This window comes from Labrus bergylta, chromosome 21 (genome assembly GCF_963930695.1).
Source record: "Labrus bergylta chromosome 21, fLabBer1.1, whole genome shotgun sequence".
Classification (NCBI taxonomy): Eukaryota; Metazoa; Chordata; class Actinopteri; order Labriformes; family Labridae; genus Labrus; species Labrus bergylta.
Genome location: NC_089215.1, coordinates 8,848,910 through 8,872,482, shown reverse-complemented (window position 1 = coordinate 8,872,482; position 23,573 = coordinate 8,848,910). Strand labels below are relative to the sequence as shown.

Here is a 23,573-nt window from a genome sequence, read left to right as displayed (position 1 = left end):
CCTGTAAATATAAAACACTTATAATAACAATAAATAAACATATATTTGATCCTCACTGCACATTTGAAGTTGTTAACGTCTGTATGACGATATTAAATGTCTCTCGTTAGTTAAGAGTTGAAGCAGCCATGGAAGTTTTTAGATATCGCGATAATTCGGCATTTGTTACGTCACGCGCATGCGGAAGTGTTTCGTTAATAAACAGCGGTGCTTTTTGTTTTTAGCAACCAACATTCAACAACTTCAGAGAGTGTAGGTAGTTTTAACATTAACCAAGGAGGGAAAAAAGTGTCCTCAAAGGCATCATTAGCGATGTTTATTTTCCTAAAATGCGGTCACTCTGCTTGCTCGAATCTAAACTAAGTTGTATTTGTTTTATTTCTAACAACCTACGGTGGTACGAAGCTAGTTAGCATGCAGGGTAGCCATTAAAAGAGGGCGTTTGAAGTCGTTTAATGATAAACTGTCATGTTTTACACAGAAACACCAACTACGATCTAAGACAACAGTCAGAATAATATAAGAACATAAGAAAACATTTTCCTGCATTTTCTTGTAACCTTGGTAACGACACTTCGCCAGTCACATGACAGCATGGCGACTTATTTATTTGCGTTTTAATTGTTTATAACTAGATCGTGTGATGTATGGCTGCGTACCATATCTTGAGATTTGCCCGCTTATTGAGGAAAGGCCTGCCCAAAAAACAAGCCTGGACCATCCCAAACAACACACCCTTTGTGGTGTCAGCTCAAATAGTTTTGTAAGTATGCTTTTAGTGTTTTTGCCGAACTGTAAAGTGTTTTCTCATGCCTGTGTAATGTCTTATTGTTGCTTATTTCTTCTTTTTTTGTAGAATGACAGCACTGTTAGACGTTGAACCTTTAACTAAGAGACTCAGGGTTGAAATCAGGTCTCCAACACCCTCCTCCATATGTTCAATGAAAAGTAGGTTTTCGTGTTTCTGTGATTGGCTTATTTTAATTTTCGCCACTGTTGTTAAGCATTATGTTGTATTTTTGTTTCCCTATCCTTAGTTATTCGCAGCAAAGACAACGAGACAGTAGATCAAGCGAGAAGGAAAACCATAACAGAGGCGAAGATGGATTCAAGGACAAAAACTGGAGCAGATGGTTTGCGAGGCGTAAAGACGAAAAGTCAGCATCAAAAAATGCGCCCAAAACAACAAAAAAAGAATAGTCTTGAACGGTGGCTGGTAAACACCTCAAAGAACACAAATGCGGCTGTAATGTGCCAAACCCAAGAGGATGTAGAAATGGCCGAAGAAGATTGCGTTCAAAGCACCTCAGCTCTGATTACGGACTGCAAAAACAATGAAAAAACATCTGTCTCTGACTCGGATGAGGAAACGCAACCCTTGACGCCGCAAGACCTGGATGAAAACAATCCTGTGTCACCGGTTCCAAAGAAATGTGTGGGAAGTGAATTAATGCAAACACTGCCCAATAATGACGGTGGATTAGAAAAACAAGAAAGGGAGATTTGCCCAGCCAGCTCAGATGACTCTGTCAAGCACAAAGCCAAAATAACAGACTTCTTTTCAGGACGCTCATCCTCATCAGGTGTACCTGAGAGACGGGGAAGGCCAGATAAGTCTGTCGAGCCTGATGTGAAATGGCTGGGGTCACCTATTAATGAGCTGAAGAGAATGCCTGAATGTGGCAGACCGCTTCCTCCACTGAGGGATGTTCCTGGACAGCACACTGTGATGATAAGGGTTTGGGCTATTCTTCTTTTTAATACAGCTCTTCTGAAAGCAGTAATGAGTTATAGAGCATGTGCTCAGAAATGTAGATGTAGAAGTTGGTGTACTTTGTGTCTGAACTGTTTTACATTTTTCAAGTACATTATTATACTACTGAACAACAAACTGTTTCTTCATTGTCATACACTGTTTACAGATTGCCATTGCTTGAATCAAAATTGATTTATTTCATGCATCAGTCTGGTGAAACTGAGATCTTTCTAGGTGCCAGTTCCTGAAGATGCTGAAACATGTTTCTCCAAGTCTTTTAAATTTTAATATCTGTGATTGCTGTCAAGTGAAATTTACCAAATCTGAATTCAGCATTTTACCGACTTGAAACTATATAATAACAACAGGGTAATTAAACTCAACCTTGATGTAGTTTAAACTTTTAAGAATCTAATTGAAGAATTCAGTTTTTTTTGCCACTTAACACGAACATATTGGAATCTACAGTACGAATCATGTTTAAATAATTAAATATCTCTGCTTGTTTAAGTGCCGTTTTGTACAATTATAGGATATCTTATAATCAGGCTTTCAACTCACTTGTTAACATTCAAAAAACAGCATCTATATAATTGGTGATTATTCTCTTGCATTGTTACTTTCTAATCCATTTCTTATTGTTAATATGAATTAATTAAGTATTGCATTTACTCATAGCTTTATGTTGCACTTCTTCCTTTTGACAGACTGACCTGCTGGAGAGTGGTAAAGTTCCTGCTCCATATCCTGCTAGGTTTCAGGATACCTGGGATGATGTCTATGTGAAGATGCCCTGTTCCAGTAGGAGTCTGTTTCCTGTTGTGGATGAGGTAATGACCTAAAATGCCTACAGATCAGCCTGTCTAGCAGATGAATCCATGGTGTAAATAAGCTCATTAAAACCCTGTGAACGTAGAAAATGCCTTATTAAAACAAGTTAACATATTTTATTGCTTCAAATGAGGATGATACAAAGAGAAGAGTTCTATTCACTTGTATGAATGTAGTTTGAAAGTGTTGAAATAACATTTTAAGGAAGACTTTTGCAAATGATTGTGTTTTTACAGGACATCTCTTTACATTTACTTTCAGTGTCTCAAATTTGCATGTGCATGAAAACTTATAAGGTGCAAATCACTGTTTGGAACTTTATAACAGTTTTTAAATCATTCATGTTAACGATACTTCACGAAACACACCACAGCATTTTGTAATGTTTTTCACTTTGCAGATATCTATTTTGTGTTATTATATTATATTTTGTACAAAGAGAGCACAGTTTACCAAAGTAAAATCCCTTGGGTGTTAAAACATACTTGGCCAATAAAGCTGATTCTGATTTTGATTCTGATACCTAACCTGAATTTGTGCCTCCACAGGAAACAATGGAACTACAGAATAAGAGTCGGTGGGAGTTGATCGAGGAAACTTTAAACAACAAATTCACAAGTCCACATGAGTTGAAGGCAAGTTTCACGTATTTTTTCTGTGGACAGTTCTGTAGCATTTCACTTCATAAAACAAGGTGCAGACATCACTTTGTGTGTAATTACCAGACTTTGCCATGAGATGGCGATATTAGCCCAGAAACTGAGATGCACACTCAGAAATTGGATACTTTGTCATTTTGTTTACAGTTACAGTTTACCCTTTTAGGTTTCCTGTACATTAATAATTTAATTTGTTTGTTGCAGAATGCCATCTTGAAATACAGCGCCTCAAACGCCAAGAAATGGGACTTCACAGCATTAAGTTTATACTGCACAAAGGTAAATAACTTAATATCTTTTGCATTTCCTGATTACTCTTTATAAATATTGCGGAACTCAAAAGCAGAAAATGAAGTTTTCTTTTTTTGAATTTAAAATGTCTGGAAAAGTAATTTGATCAATACTGGCATGCAGACATGTGAACATCAACTGTCAAATGGTGAAAATGAATTGCCCAACAGACAGCATCGTTAACCAATGACAAGGCTCTTCTGTGGCCAGAGGAAGTACAGATGGCTCATAAGTTAGTGATGAGAATCTCTTCTGTTTGTAGAAGACACTGTTTGTACGTTTTTTAATTTCACACTCGACCAGATTGAGCTTAATATGAACCATATTTAAGTCGCATTATGAATCAATGAAAATTGAGAGGATTCATATCTTCATATCTCTGTAGAAATCTAGAAAAAAGTCAAAACTTTTCAGATATTTCTCTTTGATTCTTTCTCTCCTTCTTGAAAACATTGTTTTTAAATACGTTTTTGGAAAAGATTGGTTCTGTTATTAAGCTCTGTAGTTGCCTGGGTGTGCACAGATTATGTTTTTTTAAGCAGCATCAATATCAAATTAAGAACATTTTATTAAAAATGTGATTCATGAGACAAAGTATCACGTTTGTGTGCCGTGTGGACATCTGGCTGTTTGGATTTCTGAGGCTCGGATCATAAAGTTATATTTTTAAAAGTGTTATTTATGAGCGCTTTATCTTTTACTGTCCACAGCTTTGTCATTTTCTTTCCAAGCCAAGGGTAAAATAGGCTCGAGTTACATCATGATGGCCAGAGCGCTGTTGGTTCATTCGTTGTCTCCTCCAGACTCTTTTGGAGGCCATCCATCATCTGTAGTCTTGACGTGCTCTGCGTCATCCTGTGTAGAGAATCAGGGAGGGCTGTACTACTGTCTGGCTCATGAAAGGGACGGGAATATTCCATTTTGGAGAGTCGGGCGTAGTTGTGACACGAGGGTTTGATAGAAAGGATCCTGAGTCTGTGTGACCAGCTCTGAACTGCATGGGATCAACCAGAACACACCAACTACATGTTTTTTTTAATAATATATCCCATCTGAGGGTAAAAGTACATGTAACACTCTTTTTTTTTTCTTGAATGCCAACGTGTCAGATGTCTATCTGTCATTGTGCACAAGTACAGTAATGGATTTCACATGGGAGAATGTTGAAGCCCTTCAGAGGCATAGTGGGAGTCTGGAGAATTCACTTAATCTTTTGCCAAAAGGTCACGTTTCGTAACTTGACAGAAATGAAAACGGTTGACATTACATCGAGGAACGCTTTAGCCCAGCTATATACCATTAAATCAGTTGTTTGCCCAACAATATCAGTATGTATGTCGTAAATCATGTGAGAAAAGGGAATTTAATAAGATGAAAGATCCCTGGCTGAGACTCTGCTTTAGCCAGAGATCTAGTTCTCCGTGTTGAAACTGGATTTGGATTGTATGAAGTGTCCATTACTGGTCAAATGTAAACAACACTGCAAAATGTGTGTACTATCAAAAACTTTAAAATGTAGGACGTAACCTTCCACAAATTAAAGAAACGGTTTGAGCTATCACTGTTATATTTTTCTTAATTTTAAGATGTTTGTTAACAAGCAGTCAGTCATGGGCGCCGGTAGCCTAGTGGTCAGTGTGCACGTCCTATGTGCAGATTCTGTAGTCCTCCAAGCGGGCGGCCCAGGTTCAAATCCGACCTGTGGCTCATTTCCCGCATGTTGTTCCTCACTCTCTCTCTCTCTCTCTTCGGTTTCTGACTCTATCCACTGTCCTGTCTCCAACATCAAGGTTCAAAAAGCCCCAAAATAAATTTTTAAACACAAACAAGCAGTCAGACAGTTGTTCACCAAACACTGTCAAAATGGAACATCTCACTGTACCAAATCAAATGATCGTCATGTAAGGTACTCGCAGCAGGTAAGTTTCAAGAGCCAAATTAATATCACAAAGACAGACTCCACACTTTGACTGAGACATGAACCTGTTTGTGCTGTAGCATTCAGCCTCGATGTACAGTGTCTCTAATCTATCAATAGGAGAGTTGCTCACACGGCCCACAGAACAAAGTGGCTGTTTGTTGGCACACTTATTTTAAAAATCCAATCACAGAGGATCCAACATCGTCCAGTTTATTTCCATTGCATCACACAACTAACATGAGGAATATGAAGAAGTTGCACACAGTTTGTGTCTCACTGTATTGCTGTTTCATGGAGTAGCTTGATTGGAGAATAGCAGAATGATTTTGAGTGTCAGAAAAGAGAAGACGTGAATGGCACAGAGTGACGGGCTGGGCAGCCTCATTGAATATTCATTCCAGCACGTACACCTTATGAATAACCGAGAAGCTGTTGACTGGCAGCATCAGTTCGGTCCGTTGTTCTTTCTCCACTTTACCCAGTGTCGTATTAATGGTTATGAGCCTGCCAGTGTTTTCTTTTTTGACACAGCTTCACGTCCACAGAGGCAGCCAGGCGGATTGCTTTATTGCTCGGACCTGCGGGGAATCAGAACAGCAGCGTGAAGCATTGTATTAAATCTGTATGAGGGCCCTTGTTCCCCCCCCCTCCCCCCCCCCCGCATCTTGCTTGATTACTTTGTCAGTTCGCTTTGATGTACAGACCTGTATCAAGTCATACAGAGAGTTAGCCCCGGTTGATTTGATGCACTGTCTTGTGCGTGATTTAAAGAGCTCGGATCGTACTACCTCAGCTGTATCTGCCGCCTCGCCCTGTCAGCCGCCTTCATTTATTACGCCCATAGGAGCAGTTTATGATGTCAACCAGGTCATTACTTATGACAGCGTTTAGTCAGGCTTCCTTTGCCAATAATATAAATGTCCTGGGCTAAATCACCAGTCAAGGCTCCTTGTCCTGGGAACACACTGTCCTTTCTGTTTCAAATGCTTGTTCATTTGCATCTCTTCCTGGAAGACTTTTTAATCAGCTGGCGTGGTCGTGTAACCTCGATGAAATGGCTCTGTGATTGATCCCGCTGACATTTTGCAGCTGATATGGTGTGAATAAAGGTTGTATATACTGTCTGATGTACATTAGTGCACTTAATCAGTGTTGTGAAGTCATGGAGGGTTAGTGTGTCTCTTTCACATTTAGTCAGGGTAACATCATTTTAGATTTGCTCTCCAGCTGGAGCTTAAAATTCTCTTTGAAATGTCCAACATGAGGTTATCGTCTTCATTTGACACCCGTTTCACCTGCACAATATTAAAGGCATTTTGCTCGTAATTCATGAATGTTTGTTTCTCTGTAAGACTTGTCGATAAAGCATCAACATTTTGACATCTGATCTGTAAAATGTTGTCTGCTTATCTCAAATGTATTTATCCAAACCAGCTCCTAATGTCACAGCTGAGTTTTGTGGCAGGACAACAAACATTAACAGATCTTTCGCTCTCTCCAAGGTCCTGGGGCCTGATGAGGCTGAACATCTGTTTGACTCCCTGCTGCCAGACGTGGCGCAATTAGCACTGAGAGCATCCGAGCTGTGCACCAAGGTAACAGCCATCACTAACCAACCCACAGACAACTGACTCACCAGTCTGTGAAAACAGTAGATCACCCCCAGCAGGTTGATCCCAAAGGTCACGACATGACAAATAATCTTGTGAAATGGACATAAAAAAAAAAAAAAAAAACAGCTGAGGTCAAGGCATGCAGCCATTGATGGTCATTTATTGGATGGTTTATTGTCCATTTGGTCATCTGGTTCTTTGGTGTGTGGATGATGAACAACTGAGCTTATTTGCTGTCCCCTAGAATGAATCTGGGAATCAGTCAGTTCTTCATAATAATCTTCTTTCTTTAATAGAGAGATAAAAGAGTTCAATTCTAACTACTCTATTTAAATCTGTTGTCAGTGTTTGAGGTGTTAGATACCAAAATAAACAGATTAGGCCTATTGCATGATAAAAACCGGTTGCAGTGATTTGATATCGAGCTTAATGCTTGACCTGTATTGGAGAACTTTAGTAATATGATTTATCCGTTATTATTGATTTGATGTTCCTGATGTTTCAAACATTTTAGCCATACAACTTGTCATGTCGTCCTGTAGATCTCTCATGTAGCTTTCTCATCGTTACTGCTGAATTGCTGATACAGACGCTCTGATTATTTATGAAAAGAATGGATCTTTTGTGACTTTGACATTGATTGTAATTATGATTGCTGATTGAAGAAGCGCAGAGTGGAGCCAAATGACTACATTTAAGCAACATACTTCAGTGTCTCATTTGGCAAATGAACCAAACAAATGATTCTGACCTTCCCTCGCTTGTACCTGTGTTTCCTCCTCTAGCCGATACCACTCCTCAAGGTAGGCATGGACCACTCCATCACCATGTCTCAGGAGCAGGTGGCATGTCTGCTCGCCAACGCCTTCTTCTGCACCTTCCCCCGACGCAACTCCAGGAGGTCTGAGTACAACAACTATCCAGACATCAACTTCGTCAGGTAATGAAGGGCACATGTTTAAAGTTACACAATCAGGCTTTATATTACGTTTCTGTGACAACTAGCTTCATTTCCATGAGGGGGCACTACTGTATATGCTTTCTTTACCGCTCATTTAGTCTTCTTGCTACATGTCACAGCAAACATTTACATTGAAAGTATATTAAAGCATAAGCAAACACCATCTTATAACCTCACCAGTTTAATCTGACTTTAGACATTAATATGAAAGATTTACCTTAAGAAATAGACATTAAGTGCATCTTTTTCTTACCAAAAGTCTTAAATCAATAACTAGTTGTTGGTCATTCGATCAATATGGAACATATTTATTCTGATTATAAATATACATCGGGTCAGGGGGGTCTCCTGTATTTAAATCCCTGCAGGTATTCACTGTCGAGATCATCTGGCTGCTGCGATGCAAAATCAGTCCTCAGAGCCCTGCTCAGTCATGTCCCTCCTCTCTGTTGGCATCACATTGTAATTACCTAAATGGAAAGGGGAATTAGATAAACATTGACTGAGATGGCTGCTTTTGACAATGGGGAAGGCCACTGGCTTTTTCTCAGAAGGATGTAACAGAGTTCAATTGCATCAGTATTTCATTCACGTAAAAGTTTTGCCCGGATTTGAAAAGAAAAACTAGCTCTGGATGTCTAATGGTTAGGGAGTGCCCCATGTACTGAGGCTGTAGTCCTCCAAGCGGGCGTCCTGGGTTCAAATCCGAACTGCGCATCCTTTCCCACATGTCATTCCCCAATCTCTCTCTGTCTCCGATTTCTGACTCTATCCACTGTCCTATCTCTAAATAGAAGGCATAAAAAGCCCCAAAATACACCTTAAAAAAGAAAAACAGTGTCATCAATTTAACCTGCTGCTTAAAATAGTCCTCATACACCACTTTGGTTCAAGTGAGGATTTGAAATGCATGATTTAGCATGTAATTGTTTTTTATTTTATAACTTTTTGGTGAAGATGTAAAGGAGCCAAACTCCTGTTTTTTGAAATAAAGAAAACTGGCTTTTTTCTCTTGAGACCCTCTTTGATCTCAGACTGGATTTCCCAGTTTTTTTAAGAGAAATGTTTTCTTGATGCCGATGATACAGAAACTCCGCTGTTAAACATACTGTAGTCACTCATACCCTCTTCTGAGTTACATCACAGCTTCCTGCCCTCTGTGTGGGTAAATGGATGTTATATAATTGTGTATTAATTCTCTTATCCCCATAGACCATACTGCGATTTCTTACTAAAAGCATGCTCTCACTAGTGGCTACTTAATGTCAAAGACTTTGCCCTGAGGACTACACAGCGCTCGACTTTTTTTTAGGGGCAAAACTGACAAAAAAAAAATAGAAACCAATGCAGGAGTTGACTTCGATGAATGAGTTTCCATCGCCTGAAGGGCTCTCAGAGCGTCAAGCTTTTGTCATTATTTTATTTCCCTCGCATGAAATGTCTTTCTCCTCATTGTGGCATGTGAGGCTGGCTGCAGGCTTCTTCAAAGAGTTGTTCTCGAGAGCGAGATGGTGGGCTTAATGCTGAAAGTTCTTTCAAACCTGCCCACTGCAACTCCACACCAGCAGCTTTGTGTGTGTGTGTGTGTGTGTGTGTGTTTGTTTGTGTGTTATTTTTCAGTGGAATTGACCTTTTTTCCTCCTGAGGACTCTGCAGCTTAAAAGGGACACAGGGCTTCCTAATGTATCCGCAAGGAGGGAGCCCTGTCCCCCCTCTCTGTTCCTTTCTTTTTGTCTGAGTGCTGTGATGTGGCACATGAGTGTGACCGTGATGGCGAGCCTGGGGGCAACTCCATCGTCGAACAATGTAGGAACTCCTACATAATCGGCGAGTGACTGAATGGGAAGCTGAGAGAGAGATAGACTAATTCACATCAAAAGTTAAAGCTTGACTGAACTCACATGGCTAGAGTGGAAGTCTTGTGTCTCTACAGCACTGGTTACATGGAGAGACATTTTTCCTCGTCTCTGCTGTAGATGTTTGATAGCTAATGAACCTCGAAGAGTTGGTGGTTGGCTGTGGTGCCATGTTTAATCTGCTTGCTAGGGAAGTGTGCTTCATTTGTAGAAGGTGACATAATACGTAGTCAACAAGAACTGTGTTGAATCCTGAATCTTCTCTGGCCATCAGACTTTTTGGGGGATCCTCTTCAAGCAAGATTGAGAAGCTGAAAACCCTGATGTGCTATTTCCAAAGTTTCACAGAGCAAAGTAGGTGTTTACAGTTATCATTTTCTAAATTCCTTATGATTGATGTAAAGTAAAATACATGGTTGATATTTCATTGTTCTCTTTTGTCTTTCAGAGCCTCCTGGACTTGTCACATTCACACGGAAAAGCTTGGACAAACCTCTGAATTGGAAAAGGTGTTGTTCAGTGATTATGTAGCAAAGAAAATGATTGTCAGTTTTTTTTTTCTGCCACTTTGCTTTGACCGTCTGGTAGCAAGCATAGATAACTGATCTCAACTCTAGTCCATAGCTGTAAAGCACTTCACTATTTGTCTTTCAGCTCACAGACTCGGCTCACAAAGCTCCACATAACTTGTGAAGGGACCATTGAAGACGACGGTTGTGGAATGCTTCAGGTAAGACGAAGGGGAGACGTGAACCTGCACAGATTTATATTGTGATTTAGAGGGAGGTCACCTGGCAGGACCCTGGTCTTTTGCCTGAGGAGGCTCTCAGTTTGAGAAATACTCCTCCTTAGTCCTGCTTCCCCTCCTCCACCCTCTCTGCTATAGTCAGTCTCCATATTCTCGAGTGTTTCACCCAGAATGCTTACTGCTGCTGAAAAGGCCTTTGAGGGGAGCCTCTGACACGTCGCAGGGAGTGTGCGCTGGGACTGGGGTCGAGGCCCCTGAGCTTCCTCTGCTCTTCGTGTCGGCCGTGCTTCCTGTGCACTGTCAGGACGGCCCGCTCTGCCTTTCACCTTTTGTTTGCCTCCGGTTGCCACAAGCTGACAGTTGATGTGCACACATGACCAGCTCCGGGGGCTCGCCACGGCGCGGGATTGATGGATGCTCTGCTGGGGTGGGGTGGGGGGGGAGGGGGAGGGGGGTTGGTGCTTTGACAGCCTGTCAAAGCAGACTTCAGAGGCTGGCTCACTGTCCCAGAGTTGAGTGACCAGTTTGGGGAGATGTGCTGCTTACTCCTTTGCTGCTTCTTCCCGGGGTTGTGACGAGGTTGCTTTGGGCCGTCTACAGGCCAATGAGCAACAACTGTCAATCCTGAAATTGAATTATTTGTTCCCCATGGCTGCTTTCTGACTTAAACAATGCGTTGTCATTCCTTTTTCTCTGAGCAGAAACAGCGAGAAACGTACTGTCGTTTGAATCACAAGATGACCAAAATAAACAATGGAAACAGGGTCACACAGAGATCTGCCCACAAGCTGGAAAGAACGAGAAGGAAAACAGATCATAGGCATCTGTCAGCAGTCACTTTAGCAGCATGTTATGACTGGAGGGAGATGTTATATTGGACTTTGGACTGCTCTCTCTTTTTTTGATATTTGCCACCGGCAGCAGCACACCTAAGTGCTGCTCCTGGGGAGAGCTCATTTTGGCATGGGGGGACAAATGTCTGAGTAATGCTAGAACCTCAGGCCACCTTCATGAACAGAGATTTTGTCACAAATAAAAAGAAAAGGGCCCAAACCTTTTTTTTAAAGGGGTCTGTTGAAATCTGTGGAACTATAAATATCACTTTCTAAGAAAATGCTTCAATGCTGTCATCCGTTTTTATGTTGGCCTTTTGTTTTAAAAGGATATTTGAAGAGAAAGTGGATAATGCAAACGCATGGATGTCATTTCAAAAGGTGTCATTTGCAGGTGGATTTTGCCAATAAGTTTGTGGGAGGAGGAGTCACCAGTTCGGGTCTAGTGCAAGAGGAAATCCGTTTTCTGATCAACCCAGAGCTTATCGTTTCTCGCCTCTTCACTGAAGCCCTGGATCATAACGAATGTCTGATCATCACAGGTCAGTGGTCACGTTTCTCACACACTGTGTTAAACAATACTTCACACTAAAGGGAGTCCTGCTTTTTCTTTCTTTTTCATGACTTAGTCCGTTGATCCAGATCAGATCAATAATGCCCTGGATCCTCACAACGGCCATTTCTAGTAACACCCAGCAGGGAGTACACAATGCACTCCTTCAATTTACCCCATCCTGGTTCAGCTTGAAGCTGAGGGATGTTTGTCGCAATTGCTCTCTTTTCTGTATTTGTCCTCGTCACATGCTGTCTTTTGATTGGCTGCATGGGGAGACTGGCAGCATCGGTCGAGGGTGTGAGATAGGGCCGTCCTGATTGCTGTACATCACTTTTGAGTGGTTACAAACAAACAAGGCTTGGACCGACCGCTAGACCCAGTAACAAGAGCCAGACTTATAGAGTCCCAGCAGGTGGCTGATGGCTGCAGTCTGCTTTTTCTTTTTTTCAACTGTCTGTCACTGTTTGTCGAGACTGTTGTAGCCGTTTGATTGTGATTGCTGAAAGGATTACAAAAATAATCATACATTAATAAAAAGACAAGATTTATTATACTTCTTGTTTAAGCATATATGATTCTCTAGACAATGTAGTTTGAAAAAATACAAAAAATGTTTAAACTACAATTTAGCTGATTTTCAACCTACGCTTTACCTGCCCTGATCCTGCATCTCTCAGTAATGTTTAGATTTTAAAGATGTGTTTCTTAAAAACATGGCAACTTAGACTAGAGTAGATTAAAATAGAATACAAATAAAATGCAAGCGCCACTCCTAGTTGATGCTCAAACATTAAAAAGAAATGCTTGCATACAATATGAAAGACATTTCAGCTGCACACTTAATACAAAGAACCCTTTAATGTAAAAACAACATAACAGCCAAACCATACACAGTATGATAAATAACCAGGTCAAGTGCCAGAGTCAAAGTGCTGTAGTGCTAATAGAATTAGATACATCTAAGTGTATCTAAGTAATCGTCTCATAAAAGTGATTAAAACAATAATTGAAAGGACACTTTTCTGTGTTGATGCTCGATTGGAGTTGAATATCTGAGTCCACAAAACGTAACCAAGGTTTTTATTTCCTGTGCACTATTTATTTTCTAACTGTGTTGCTGTAGTTATTTAGCTAACTAACATCAACCACTTCTGCTGTCTGTATGCAACCTTTCCAGCTGAAATCATTCACCACCCCCTGAAATATCTACCTTAACATTACATAACTGGTGGGTTGGATTTCTTCAGAAAGTGAGGCTGCAGAGCCTCCGCCCTCCTGATCAGCAATCATAGCGATGCATCAGGTCTTTGGCAGAGTCACCTTCAGACTCCTTGCCGGCCATCCCTCTCTTGCCTTCACTTACGCCACTTAACTTTATTACTGCGGCCCAGAATTAATTATAGCTCGAAGACCTGCCCAAGACCTGCTTCGCTAATGGACTCTTCCATTCCATCATCTTTATTAAACCCTGCCTGTATCTCTTGTCCCCCTCGTTGTAAAAGTCCAAGCCTTAGCTGCATTGTGGCCATGTGGTAAATCGTATTCCCTTGTGATGTGTTTTGGCATACTGTCGGGAGGCTAATGGATCCTACCTCTGCACTGAAATTTGTAAAAGTGCCCAGGTCTAATTGAATTTTCCTTGATTGCTAGATATCTGGCAGCCATTGTGGCGGTCAAAAGTATAAATAGCATCAAGGCGAAGTCATGTATTCATTGATCGCAGTACTGACCAGAAAAAGTGGTGCAAGCTATGACGTCAGCATGAGAAAGAAAGAGGAAACTCTTCTTTAGTGTGCGAAACGTTCTCTGCATTGTTGCACTGTTTGTCGGCGGGAATGGATGGTTGTTTAAGCTGTCTGAGAAGAGTCATTTGGGAGTCAAGTAGTGGTCTTATGATAGATATGTGTTGAACCTTGTTTAGATAACATTTAAAGCTATTCTTCTTATAGAGCTAGATCACTATTTTTGACATCTTAGCAGTGTTGACATTCTTGTTTAGTTGAGAGCAGATGCCTACTTCTGCTTCGAGATTGCAATGAGATGCGCCCCTGACCTTTTACTGTGTATGGTCCACCACAAATACGAGCCACTTTGTTTTGATGTATTAACACATGAAAGGAGCAACCTTCAGGATGGTTTTGACTCGTCATACCTGCTGATTTTGATCTAACCTCTTTGATAATAACAAATCATTTTTCAAAAACCAGTCACATCTTCCCCTGCAAAAGATTGTGGCCTCCTGATAAAAAAAATATATATAATCTTGAATTGAATCTTGATTTTTTTTTGTGGCAGATACCGATATTGGGTAGGAAGATACCAATACATAGGCTGATATCTCCCTTAGATCTATGTTCGATCTGTGGTGATACATGGATAAACCCATTTATTGTGTTGATCCCTCAAATGCAGTTATCAAACACAAGTGGAAAAGATATACGGTATAACAAGGTGGTCACTCAACTGGAAAATAACTGGAGACTCTGGAGAGTGAAAATGTTGTAATCCATTAAGCACACTCTGCGAATGAAAGAGAACTGCTAGTGTAATAAAATGAAATGCTATTTGAATGGTGAATAAATCTAGTAATATCGGCACATATCTGCGTTCAATTAGCCGATACCGATAGTCACTTGATAGGCTAATATCGGCTGATATTTTGGCTGGCCGATTAATCGGTCGGGCTCTAGTAAAAATGGCTTATATGAGAAAAGGAGGAGCAGTGTTGAAGTTAAGATTTTTTGCAGGAGGGTTAAACACTATCAGCAACATGATAACGTCTCCTTGATATCATGTAACACAACGATTACATGGCTAACATGTTACATCCAAGAGTTTTTATAGCACTTACATTCATCCGTGTGTTCAATATATTTTCAGTATCAAACTGTTTTTATTATTTTTTTAAACGGTTATAATATTCTTATCAACATACTTTGTGTTGTAGCAATCAGTGGGTGAACTGCATTGTTTTGATGAGCAGCGATGGATGTGTAAGAGCATCCCGCTAGATGTTCTACAAATATTATATTGTATTTCCTCAGTAGATGGAGAGTAAAAAACTGTATCTGTGGTTGTAGCTGCTCAATGTATTCTCCTGGTCAGCCTCAATGTTCTAATGAAATCATGCAGTATGCTTTAAACCACATTCTGCTCCCGTGTTTTTTTTTTGTTTTTTTTTAAGTGGTAAGAGGCAGGCTGATTATTAGACTGTCAAGTGAAGTACGCTCTAGAGATTCCCTCCCCCACGGTGCGCCTTCTTATAACTGCACACAAAGGCCGCACAACTAATCACTTAGTTTATTCACTTTGCAGCATGAAGCTTCTCAGCAAGTACTCTCAACGGCCAGGTACTAATGAGCGCTAATGAATGGGAAGTTAATTTGTGGCCTCATTTGTTTGACTGTGCTGTTGCCTCCCCACCCTCCATTCCCCCTGTATGGGTGGTGAGTGTTTCCCTGTGGGCCGCCGGTCATCCACTGCTTCTCGTTGTTCCAAGAGGAAGGGAAGGGGGGGGGGTAATAACTTGACCTTCATGTTGTCAGGAGACAGGGTCTCATGTTTCGTTTGCTTATATCAGGCAGAATAACTAAAGCTATCTCTTCTTGTGTAGTCCTTTTGGTGTTTAAGTTAATTATTTAAGCTTTATAATTTTTACATTATTTTTAGTTCAACCATTATTTCCCTTTAACAGTTTTTTATGTATCATCTTCATAGGCTAAATTGAAAGTATTTTTTGTGCTGAACTTGCTTATAATGAAAGTGGATATGATGGTGCTTGGATTGGCGTGTAACTGATGTCCTTATCTGTCTTGACCAGGTACACAGCAGTACAGTAAATACACAGGCTATTCTCAGACCTTCAAATGGAATGGCTGCCACCAGGACGTTACGCCAAGGTATGTATTTGTCTTGTAGCTTCAAAGACCGTCGAATGTTTAAAAAAAATCATCATATTTTTCACCATTTCTTTTTGCCGTGATAGTTCATGGGAAGTTAATTTGGTTTGGTCCAAGCTGAAGTATCTAAAGAACTGATAATTCAATGTTTTATCGACAGTAAAGTTCACATATTATCCTCCTTTACAATCAGTTTAAATAAGTCTCCTCGCCCCCCTACACAGTTTCTTGTTATAAATCCACTCAGATCCTGTATTCCATCATGCCTATAAACCCCTCTATTTCAGCCCTGCTCAGAACAGGCTGTTTCTGTGTCTGTAGCATTAAATTCAAGTGAGCTGTGTTCAACCACGCCCCCTCTCTGGAAGGGCTTAGGTGCCTTGGGCTTACTTGCACCATACCCGATTGTTTACATTGAGTAGGCAGACTCAGAGGGCAGAACAAACACTTAGCTGTGGCAGTGTCACCCACCTGGGGGAGGGGTTACTGCCCTTTGTGATGTCATGAAGGGAAAAACAGCCTGTTTGAGCACACATTTTCTGAAAAGTGGAGCAGGAAAAAGACGAAGAGGACAGACTTTTTTGATAATTGGGGGGTTTGTAGACCGACTAGGGACACATATTAGTGTTAGAAAAACATGTTTCAGTGTATTTTTCATAATATGTGACCTTTAAACGCCTTCAGGTGAAATTGTATTGTTTTGTGTTATCCTGACATTAGATGTTGCATCAGATTTGTTCCACACTTCTTGTCTTCCTTTGAATTACTTCAGAGACGGCTGGCAGAGACGATGCACGGAGATCGTAGCCATCGATGCGCTGCAGTTCAAGAACTTTCTGGAACAGTTTCACCCACAGAGAATCAACCGAGAACTCAACAAGGTTATATTTTATTTTCTGTATTTCCTGCTAGCCACATCTTACTGTGTTTTAAGTATTTTTTTCATTTTTCTGTGTAACTTTCTGCTATACATACCACAGACGTAAGAACTGGTGTACGTGCCCTTTGCTCCTCCTCTTGGCAAAGTTTTGGATCACAGGGTGGTTTAGAGGGCACTGGATAGCCTAGTGGTAGTGTTTCAATGTCCAAGGAACAGAGGCCTTGATCCTGGTCGCGGTGGCTGGGGGTTAGCGTCTGGCCTTGACCATTTGCTGCATGTCATCCCCCTCTAGCTCCTCCCACAATTTTCTGTCTCTCGTCCGCTGTCCTGTTCAATAAAGTCGGAAATGGCCCAATAATATAACTTAAAAAAAAGTGGAATCAAACACATAGAGACAAAACAAAACATACATCAGTTATCATAAAGCAGCTGTTAACGTGTAAAGTGATGCTTGAAGTGATTTTTGTGTTTTGCATAAAAATGAACCATTTCTATAATTAATGGCTGTGGAAGTGTGGGGGTAATCTACCATTTGATTTTTGATGTCAGACTTTCATGTCTTAAACCAGAAACATAATGTTTTAACTGTGACATTTTCATGATTGTTTAGTTTACACTCATTTAATTACTTTCATATTCATTTAGTTGATAATTGGAATCCTGTTTAATCTAAAATGTCAGCTGAAGGACAATTGACTCATTTTTATTTTTCTAAAGTTAAATGTGTGAATTACAGATTAGTGTCATAATTATGTTACATAGACAAATGGATTGTCAAATTTATGAGAGAAAATGAATTCCAGAGTTTTTCCTTTAAGGATCAAAACCAACCTCAGGACGATTGATATAATAACTACATTTACACTTCCATTCGTTGAACAGGAATCACTGCATATGTGAAATAATCCCATTCACACACGTCCGTTCATAATAGCCAAATCAAGATGTTGATGTCAAGACAGCCGTCAAAAAGCACAGATGAGTTTGACAGCTCTGACAAGAGTGTGAAGAATGCACCAACATGGGGATCAATCCGGTTTCGAATATTGTTCAGCCGACTGTCATATCTGCCCTTTCAGAGGACCAATTTATGACTGGTCAGGTGGGAGGATGGGCAATCGCCATTCATTTTCACGTTTTACACATAATGTCCAGAGTGAAAATTAATGTCCGTTCAGGTCTTTCATTTCATCCCTCCTGCTTTCAAAATCTATTCTTGGTGTATCATCAAACCATGTCATATCAAATGATCCTGCTCATGCGCATGGGCTTAGTCTTGTAGTGTGGTTATATGTATGTAAAATACCCCACACCAATTTTACACCAATTGCAACTCAATTGAGAGGCTAGGTGTGAAATGATTGAAATGTTACCAAATGATCTTTAAAAACTGTGTGCTCAGCCAGGAGTACCAGCCTTCATGTGTACATGCTTTGAATGTGTCAAGCACAGACCTGCAGGCAAATGGAATTACTTTGTTGCTCTCTGCGTTCCATTTTACGTTTGATTGCATGGAGATGTTCCGTCGAGCCGCTTCTTATAAAACTTACCACTGATCTGGAGCAATAAGGTGATCACGCGACATGAGGCCTTCTTTCATGTACCAAATGACACCTCATTCCCCCTCTCACCTGTGCTATCTGGCGTCATTTTGCTGACAACTTGATGTAACATAACCTGCTTTATTCACAATACGATTTTCGCATATTCTGAGACCAAGGTGTTACCTGAATTCTCTTCCTATTTTGAAACCCAGTGCAATATATTTATTCACCGCCATTTAAAGCCCTCAATCATCCCGTGCTCTCCTTCCTGTCTCTATCTAAAGTAACAGCTACCTTTCCCCCCCAAATACATTTGGAAAATAAATCCCTTTTGCCTTTGAATAATTGTAATTCCTTTACAAAATGAAGGTTCACAGCTGTGTTCAATCTCATGTTACTGCTCGTTGTATACAGAACTAATAAGTGTTGACTATGTAGAGAAAAAAAAAAAGTGTTTTCATACGCAGTCAATGTTTGACTCTTCTTATATCCTTGCATATGCTGCTATGTAAATAATAATAATACATTAAACTTGTATAGGGCTTTTCTAAGTACTCAAAGATGCTTAACAAAGAATAACAACAAGACAAAATAGTGAAAACAAAACAATGAAGAAATCATTTAAGAGAAGGAGGATGAGAGTAGAGTTTGTTAGTGGTTGTAGGGGATGCTGAAGAGGTGAGTTTTTAGGGATTTCTTGAAAGAAGTGAGTATGGGGGAGTCTCTGATGGAGAAGGCCCTGTCACCCAGAAAAAAGATGGTTGGTCCTGCGGGGGGGGGGGGGGGGCAGTAGGTTTGCATCACTACATACAGAGCACAGCATGGCTATATTTGAAAACCATGCCCATTGTAGGGTAAAGCAATGGGAGCGAAGGGCTCAATTGCAAACAACCTCACAATCATCACAATTCTTGGAGTGAATGGCCAATGATTAAAATCAAACAGAAGTATTTGACCACATCTCAAGGTATGACAGTGATCATCCTTAACAAGGATCAAAGTTAGGACTTCACTTAGCCTTAACATCTAAGACAAGTTTGACCACATTATTAGTTGTCTGGATCCTACAGTTTACCCACTCATACCGTTGATGCCTCACATCTATTGTAATTGCCTCTTTGCACTTTCTTAAAGGCTCATTCAACGGGGTTTGAATGTCTAATACAACGTAGTTCTGGGATCTTCCCTGTTTACAGCACAACCCATCAAACAGCATCTTTTTGGGTTTTATGTGGACAAAACAAGTGACAAAGAGTTCAAAGTCATCATAAAGTGACTACTGTTTTTCCCTCTGCTTTGGGCGGGACAAAATAAAGCTCGGTCTTGGGTTTGTGTCTTGTTTTACGTAGACTTTACTCTCGATAATATGTAACCTTTGACCTTCTCTTTACTCTTTCTTCATTCAGGCTTACTGCGGCTTTGCTCGCCCAGAGGAGCAAAGCCAAAACCTTGCGGCTGTTGCTACAGGGAACTGGGGCTGTGGAGTTTTTGGCGGCGACACCCGTCTGAAAGGTAAGCTCTGACGTTACGCCGTCGACAGAACATCCTGTAGAAGAAAAAAAAATGTGCACACAAACATCGCCTTCACCTCACTTGGCAGTCTAAGCAGACTGTCCCCCCCCTGGATATTACAGAATACATTTTGGATTGAAAGGCTCCAGCAGATCAGCGCGGGCATCCATTTATCTTCTGGGAATGCGTTCATTTAGTTAAGGTCTATTCGTCGCCTTCCTTTTATTGATCAAATGACAAAGTTAATATGTTTCATTAATAGTGCAATTGATCGCCTGCTCGAGTCCATCAATCCGTTACAGCTTCCTGTCTGAGCCTTGTATCACTGTCACAGAGCAGGGCGCTTCAGGAGAGTTTAGGCTTTGCAGTTGCAGCTCTGTTTCTCCCTTCCTACCTTACTTTAGTGTCATTTTGCTACAAACTGTACAAATGCCTGCATATAAGGTAATTAGCTCAAGCAAGGTTCATCCCTCCGTAGGCATTAGCTCCTACTCTCTGCTTAATGACATGCCTCATGGGAAGAGCCTCTTAATTCAAACGCTGTTCACTTCCTGGTTTAACCTTCTGTGGCCTCACATTGCCACATATATTTTTTTAATTGTCAGATCCTTTTTAAATAAAAAAAAGCAGTTGAACCAGGAGATGGAAACTGCTGAAGTGTGGGCATATTCAGCTCGGCCTTATTTTGAAAATGTTGATTCAGTGTTGCTCGTTAACGCTGCGTCCCAACCTTCATTAATCAGCAGACATATTTCCAGTCTCTTAAAATATTCACAGCTCTCCGGGGCCAGACCTGGCCTCTCTTTGTAACTAATCCAGAGTTCTCAGTGGGGGTGAGACCTATTCCCTCGATTACTTACCTTTTACTGAACACAGAGGCAGATGCTGCTGCACGCTTTTAATGGTGCCACTAGCTAATGGATGAGTCTGTGTTGGTTTAAACTTTGCTGTATTTAAGTAATAAGACCGGAATATAACCTGCAAAAGAGACGCTTGTTACTGTGCTGAAACAGATTTCACCCTCACTCTCGATGTTTACAACTGGTTTCTTCTTCTCTTCCAGCTCTCCTCCAGATGCTGGCAGCTGCTGAGGCGGGCCGAGATGTGGCCTACTTCACCTTTGGTGACAGCAAACTCATGACAGATGTCCACAACATGCACTCTTTCCTCACTCAGAGGAAGATGAGTATCGGTGAGGCAAACAACTTCTCTTCCTGCTGTCTGTTTATATGCAGCTTCATAACTTTTATTTCCTCTTCCTGTGCCTGTTAATTATGTTCTGGAACTAAATGTACTTTTAGGATTTTCTTGTTAACTATGCACTCCCCCCCTAAAAAAAAAAAAAAAAAATCAATGAAATGGCTCATTATTATTCCTGAACACTTGTTCACATTTTGCTTGTTGATATAAGGTCTACACTGCTTCCTTCACAGGGGAGGTGTATGATCTCCTGGGGCAGTACTACAGCTCAGTGTGCAAGAGCTGCCTCAGTCGGCGGCCTGACGTCAGCCTCTACTCCTTCATCTACCAACAGGTCGGCCCCTCCTCGGCGCCGGATGAGTCCGACGGGCGCTCGGCCAGACAACACGTCCCCTCAGTTAGCAGTTAAGGTCATGTGGCCGATGAGTCACTGTGCCTTATTGTTGGGAAAACAGACCATTCACCAAATTAAAAAAAAAATCTCATTCTGCCTTTAGCTTTCTATTTAATGATAAATATGTTTCTTCAAAACATTTTCAATCATCAGCGGTGGATTTACTAAGACTGGTCTCCACTGCTGGTATCTGAGTGTGGAAAAAAATCAGTTTTATTTTTTTAAACAACTGAGCAGCTGAAGGTGATTAGTTATGACCCTGTCTCGCACTGTCGTCCAAGCTGTGTTCATTTTTGCCACTGCTGGTAATACGCCAATGGATTGAGCTTCAATACGACGCTATCGAGATTTTAATGGTGAAGCAAAGGTTGCCATCCATCTTGTGGGTTTGTCATGTTGCCTTTTTTTTACACCCACACATATCCAGCCTAATTGAATTGGCTGTCAGAAATCAAGTTAAAGGAAAAGAATAACAAGAGCCGGGATTGGAAAGCTCGGAGCAGGAAAGTGGTTTGATTTAAAGAACAGCCATGCAGGCTCTTTGGGATATTATCTCCCACCTTTTGGGTTTAGAATTCTAGTTTTCATTATGAGTCCATGAATTAAATTGTGGTTCTTTGCTGTGCAGTATGTGATACGCACTCCAGAGAACCCAGTCGCACTTAAAATATTATTTAAATTGGAGTGTTTCTATGTTTAAGAACTGATTTGATTGATATTTGTAGGCCTGTTTATTGTTTGAATTAAAGGTTACACAATTTTCTGACTGACTTTGTTTTTCATCCTTAATAAAAAAAAATATTTGCAATTATTAATATTTCCCATCTGGAGCACCATTTGAATGGAGCCACAAATGTCAGTTATACATCTCAGAACAATCAGGATGAGGGCTTCTCGTCCCATGAGCAAAATGAGTTTCTATACAGCCTTGCCATTTCTATTTCCCCAGCTATTGCCTCACCCTTTCACTCATGAGTTTAATAAGGTCATACCTTTTATATAAACTGTACATGACACCTCATTAAGTAAAGAGGAGATCATAGAACATCCGGTCGGAGGCGGGAGTCGGGCAGTGAAGCTCCTGGGTGATTTCTCTGGCTGTCGGACGAAACACGGCTTCATTTGCATGGAGAAGAAGCTGCTTGACGATAAGTCTCAGAGGTGAGACCTTTGGCACCTTGTATTTAGGTTCGAGGACATGAATGAGTTTTAATTAATGTACATATTAGGGGGTAATTGAATGTGCAAAAACATTAAAACACCAAAAATGTGATCATTGTAGGTTTTTGTAAAAAGAAAAAAAATAGTATGAAAGATGAGCAAAGCTAGCAGCTTGTTGCTTTGTCAGTGATGCAAGGCATTGTGTTGTTTTCTACCTACATGTCTGCTAAGCTTTTTACTGTCTGTTTACAGATGATCAATTCAGCGGGAGCATATTGACTAAATGTTTGTAAGTTGAATGTGAAATGAGAAAGTGCACACTTTGCTGAATGGACTCCTGGGAGCCCGTGCGTGAATGAACCAGGTGTAGGCGTCTCTAAGCTTGATGCTGTCTGCCTTCATGGAATCAGGGCTTGAGGTAGGTGGTCTCTCTTTGTAACGTGCCGAGTTCAAAAAAAGCCCTTTGGTGTCATCTCTCTCTCGATGGGATCCACCAGAAACACACAGGGGTATCCTACTGGATCGATCCCTTTGCAGTGGACCCCATGTGTCTCTTTGACCTTTAGCTTACCATCTGCTATAAAGTCACAAACAGCGATTAGGCTTTAAAAACAGTATCACACTTTGACACATGACAACACTTTAGTTTGGGTTACAGAACAGGTAAAATATACATGCAGGTAACACTAAAAAGCAGACAGGCTGTTGCTGAAAATGATACTTTTTGTTGGCAGTTTTTACCTTTGAGGGACTTCTGCAGGTAGGTAATCTTCAAGCAGGACTCATCCCATCCATCATATTCAAATTCTAATTTATCCGCTAGCATCTTCAGTGGTGTAAAAAGCATCAGTACACACACAGCTCACGTGAATGACAGCACAGAACAAAAACAAACCATCAGAGGTCAACATCCAAAATGCGATCAAGGGGTCCTGAGTGACTGAAGTTTGAAAGCTAT

The 23,573-nt window shown here is 40.8% G+C and overlaps 1 protein-coding gene across 1 annotated transcript; it reads left to right on the top strand.

The window, feature by feature from the left end:
- Window positions 1–171: 171 nt before the first annotated feature.
- Window positions 172–22,217, top strand: LOC109992995 (poly(ADP-ribose) glycohydrolase-like). The gene is made up of 18 exons (XM_020645798.3): window positions 172–252; window positions 636–763; window positions 857–948; window positions 1,038–1,738; window positions 2,464–2,586; window positions 3,136–3,222; window positions 3,451–3,525; window positions 6,961–7,053; window positions 7,857–8,011; window positions 10,163–10,242; window positions 10,337–10,397; window positions 10,543–10,618; window positions 11,864–12,011; window positions 15,846–15,924; window positions 16,697–16,805; window positions 19,755–19,860; window positions 20,924–21,052; window positions 21,294–22,217. The coding sequence occupies exons 2-18, from the start codon at window positions 648–650 to the stop codon at window positions 21,467–21,469; spliced, it is 2,406 nt and encodes an 801-aa protein (XP_020501454.2). The 5' UTR covers window positions 172–252; window positions 636–647; the 3' UTR covers window positions 21,470–22,217.
- Window positions 22,218–23,573: the final 1,356 nt, after the last annotated feature.

Coding starts and splice junctions, on each gene's coding strand:
- LOC109992995 (XM_020645798.3), top strand. CDS start 648: ATGGCTGCGTACCATATCTTGAGATTTGCCCGCTTATTGAGGAAAGGC. Junction 10,398..10,542: donor AAACCTCTGAATTGGAAAAG/GTGTTGTTCAGT, acceptor TTTGTCTTTCAG/CTCACAGACTCGGCTCACAA. Junction 16,806..19,754: donor TCAACCGAGAACTCAACAAG/GTTATATTTTAT, acceptor TTCTTCATTCAG/GCTTACTGCGGCTTTGCTCG.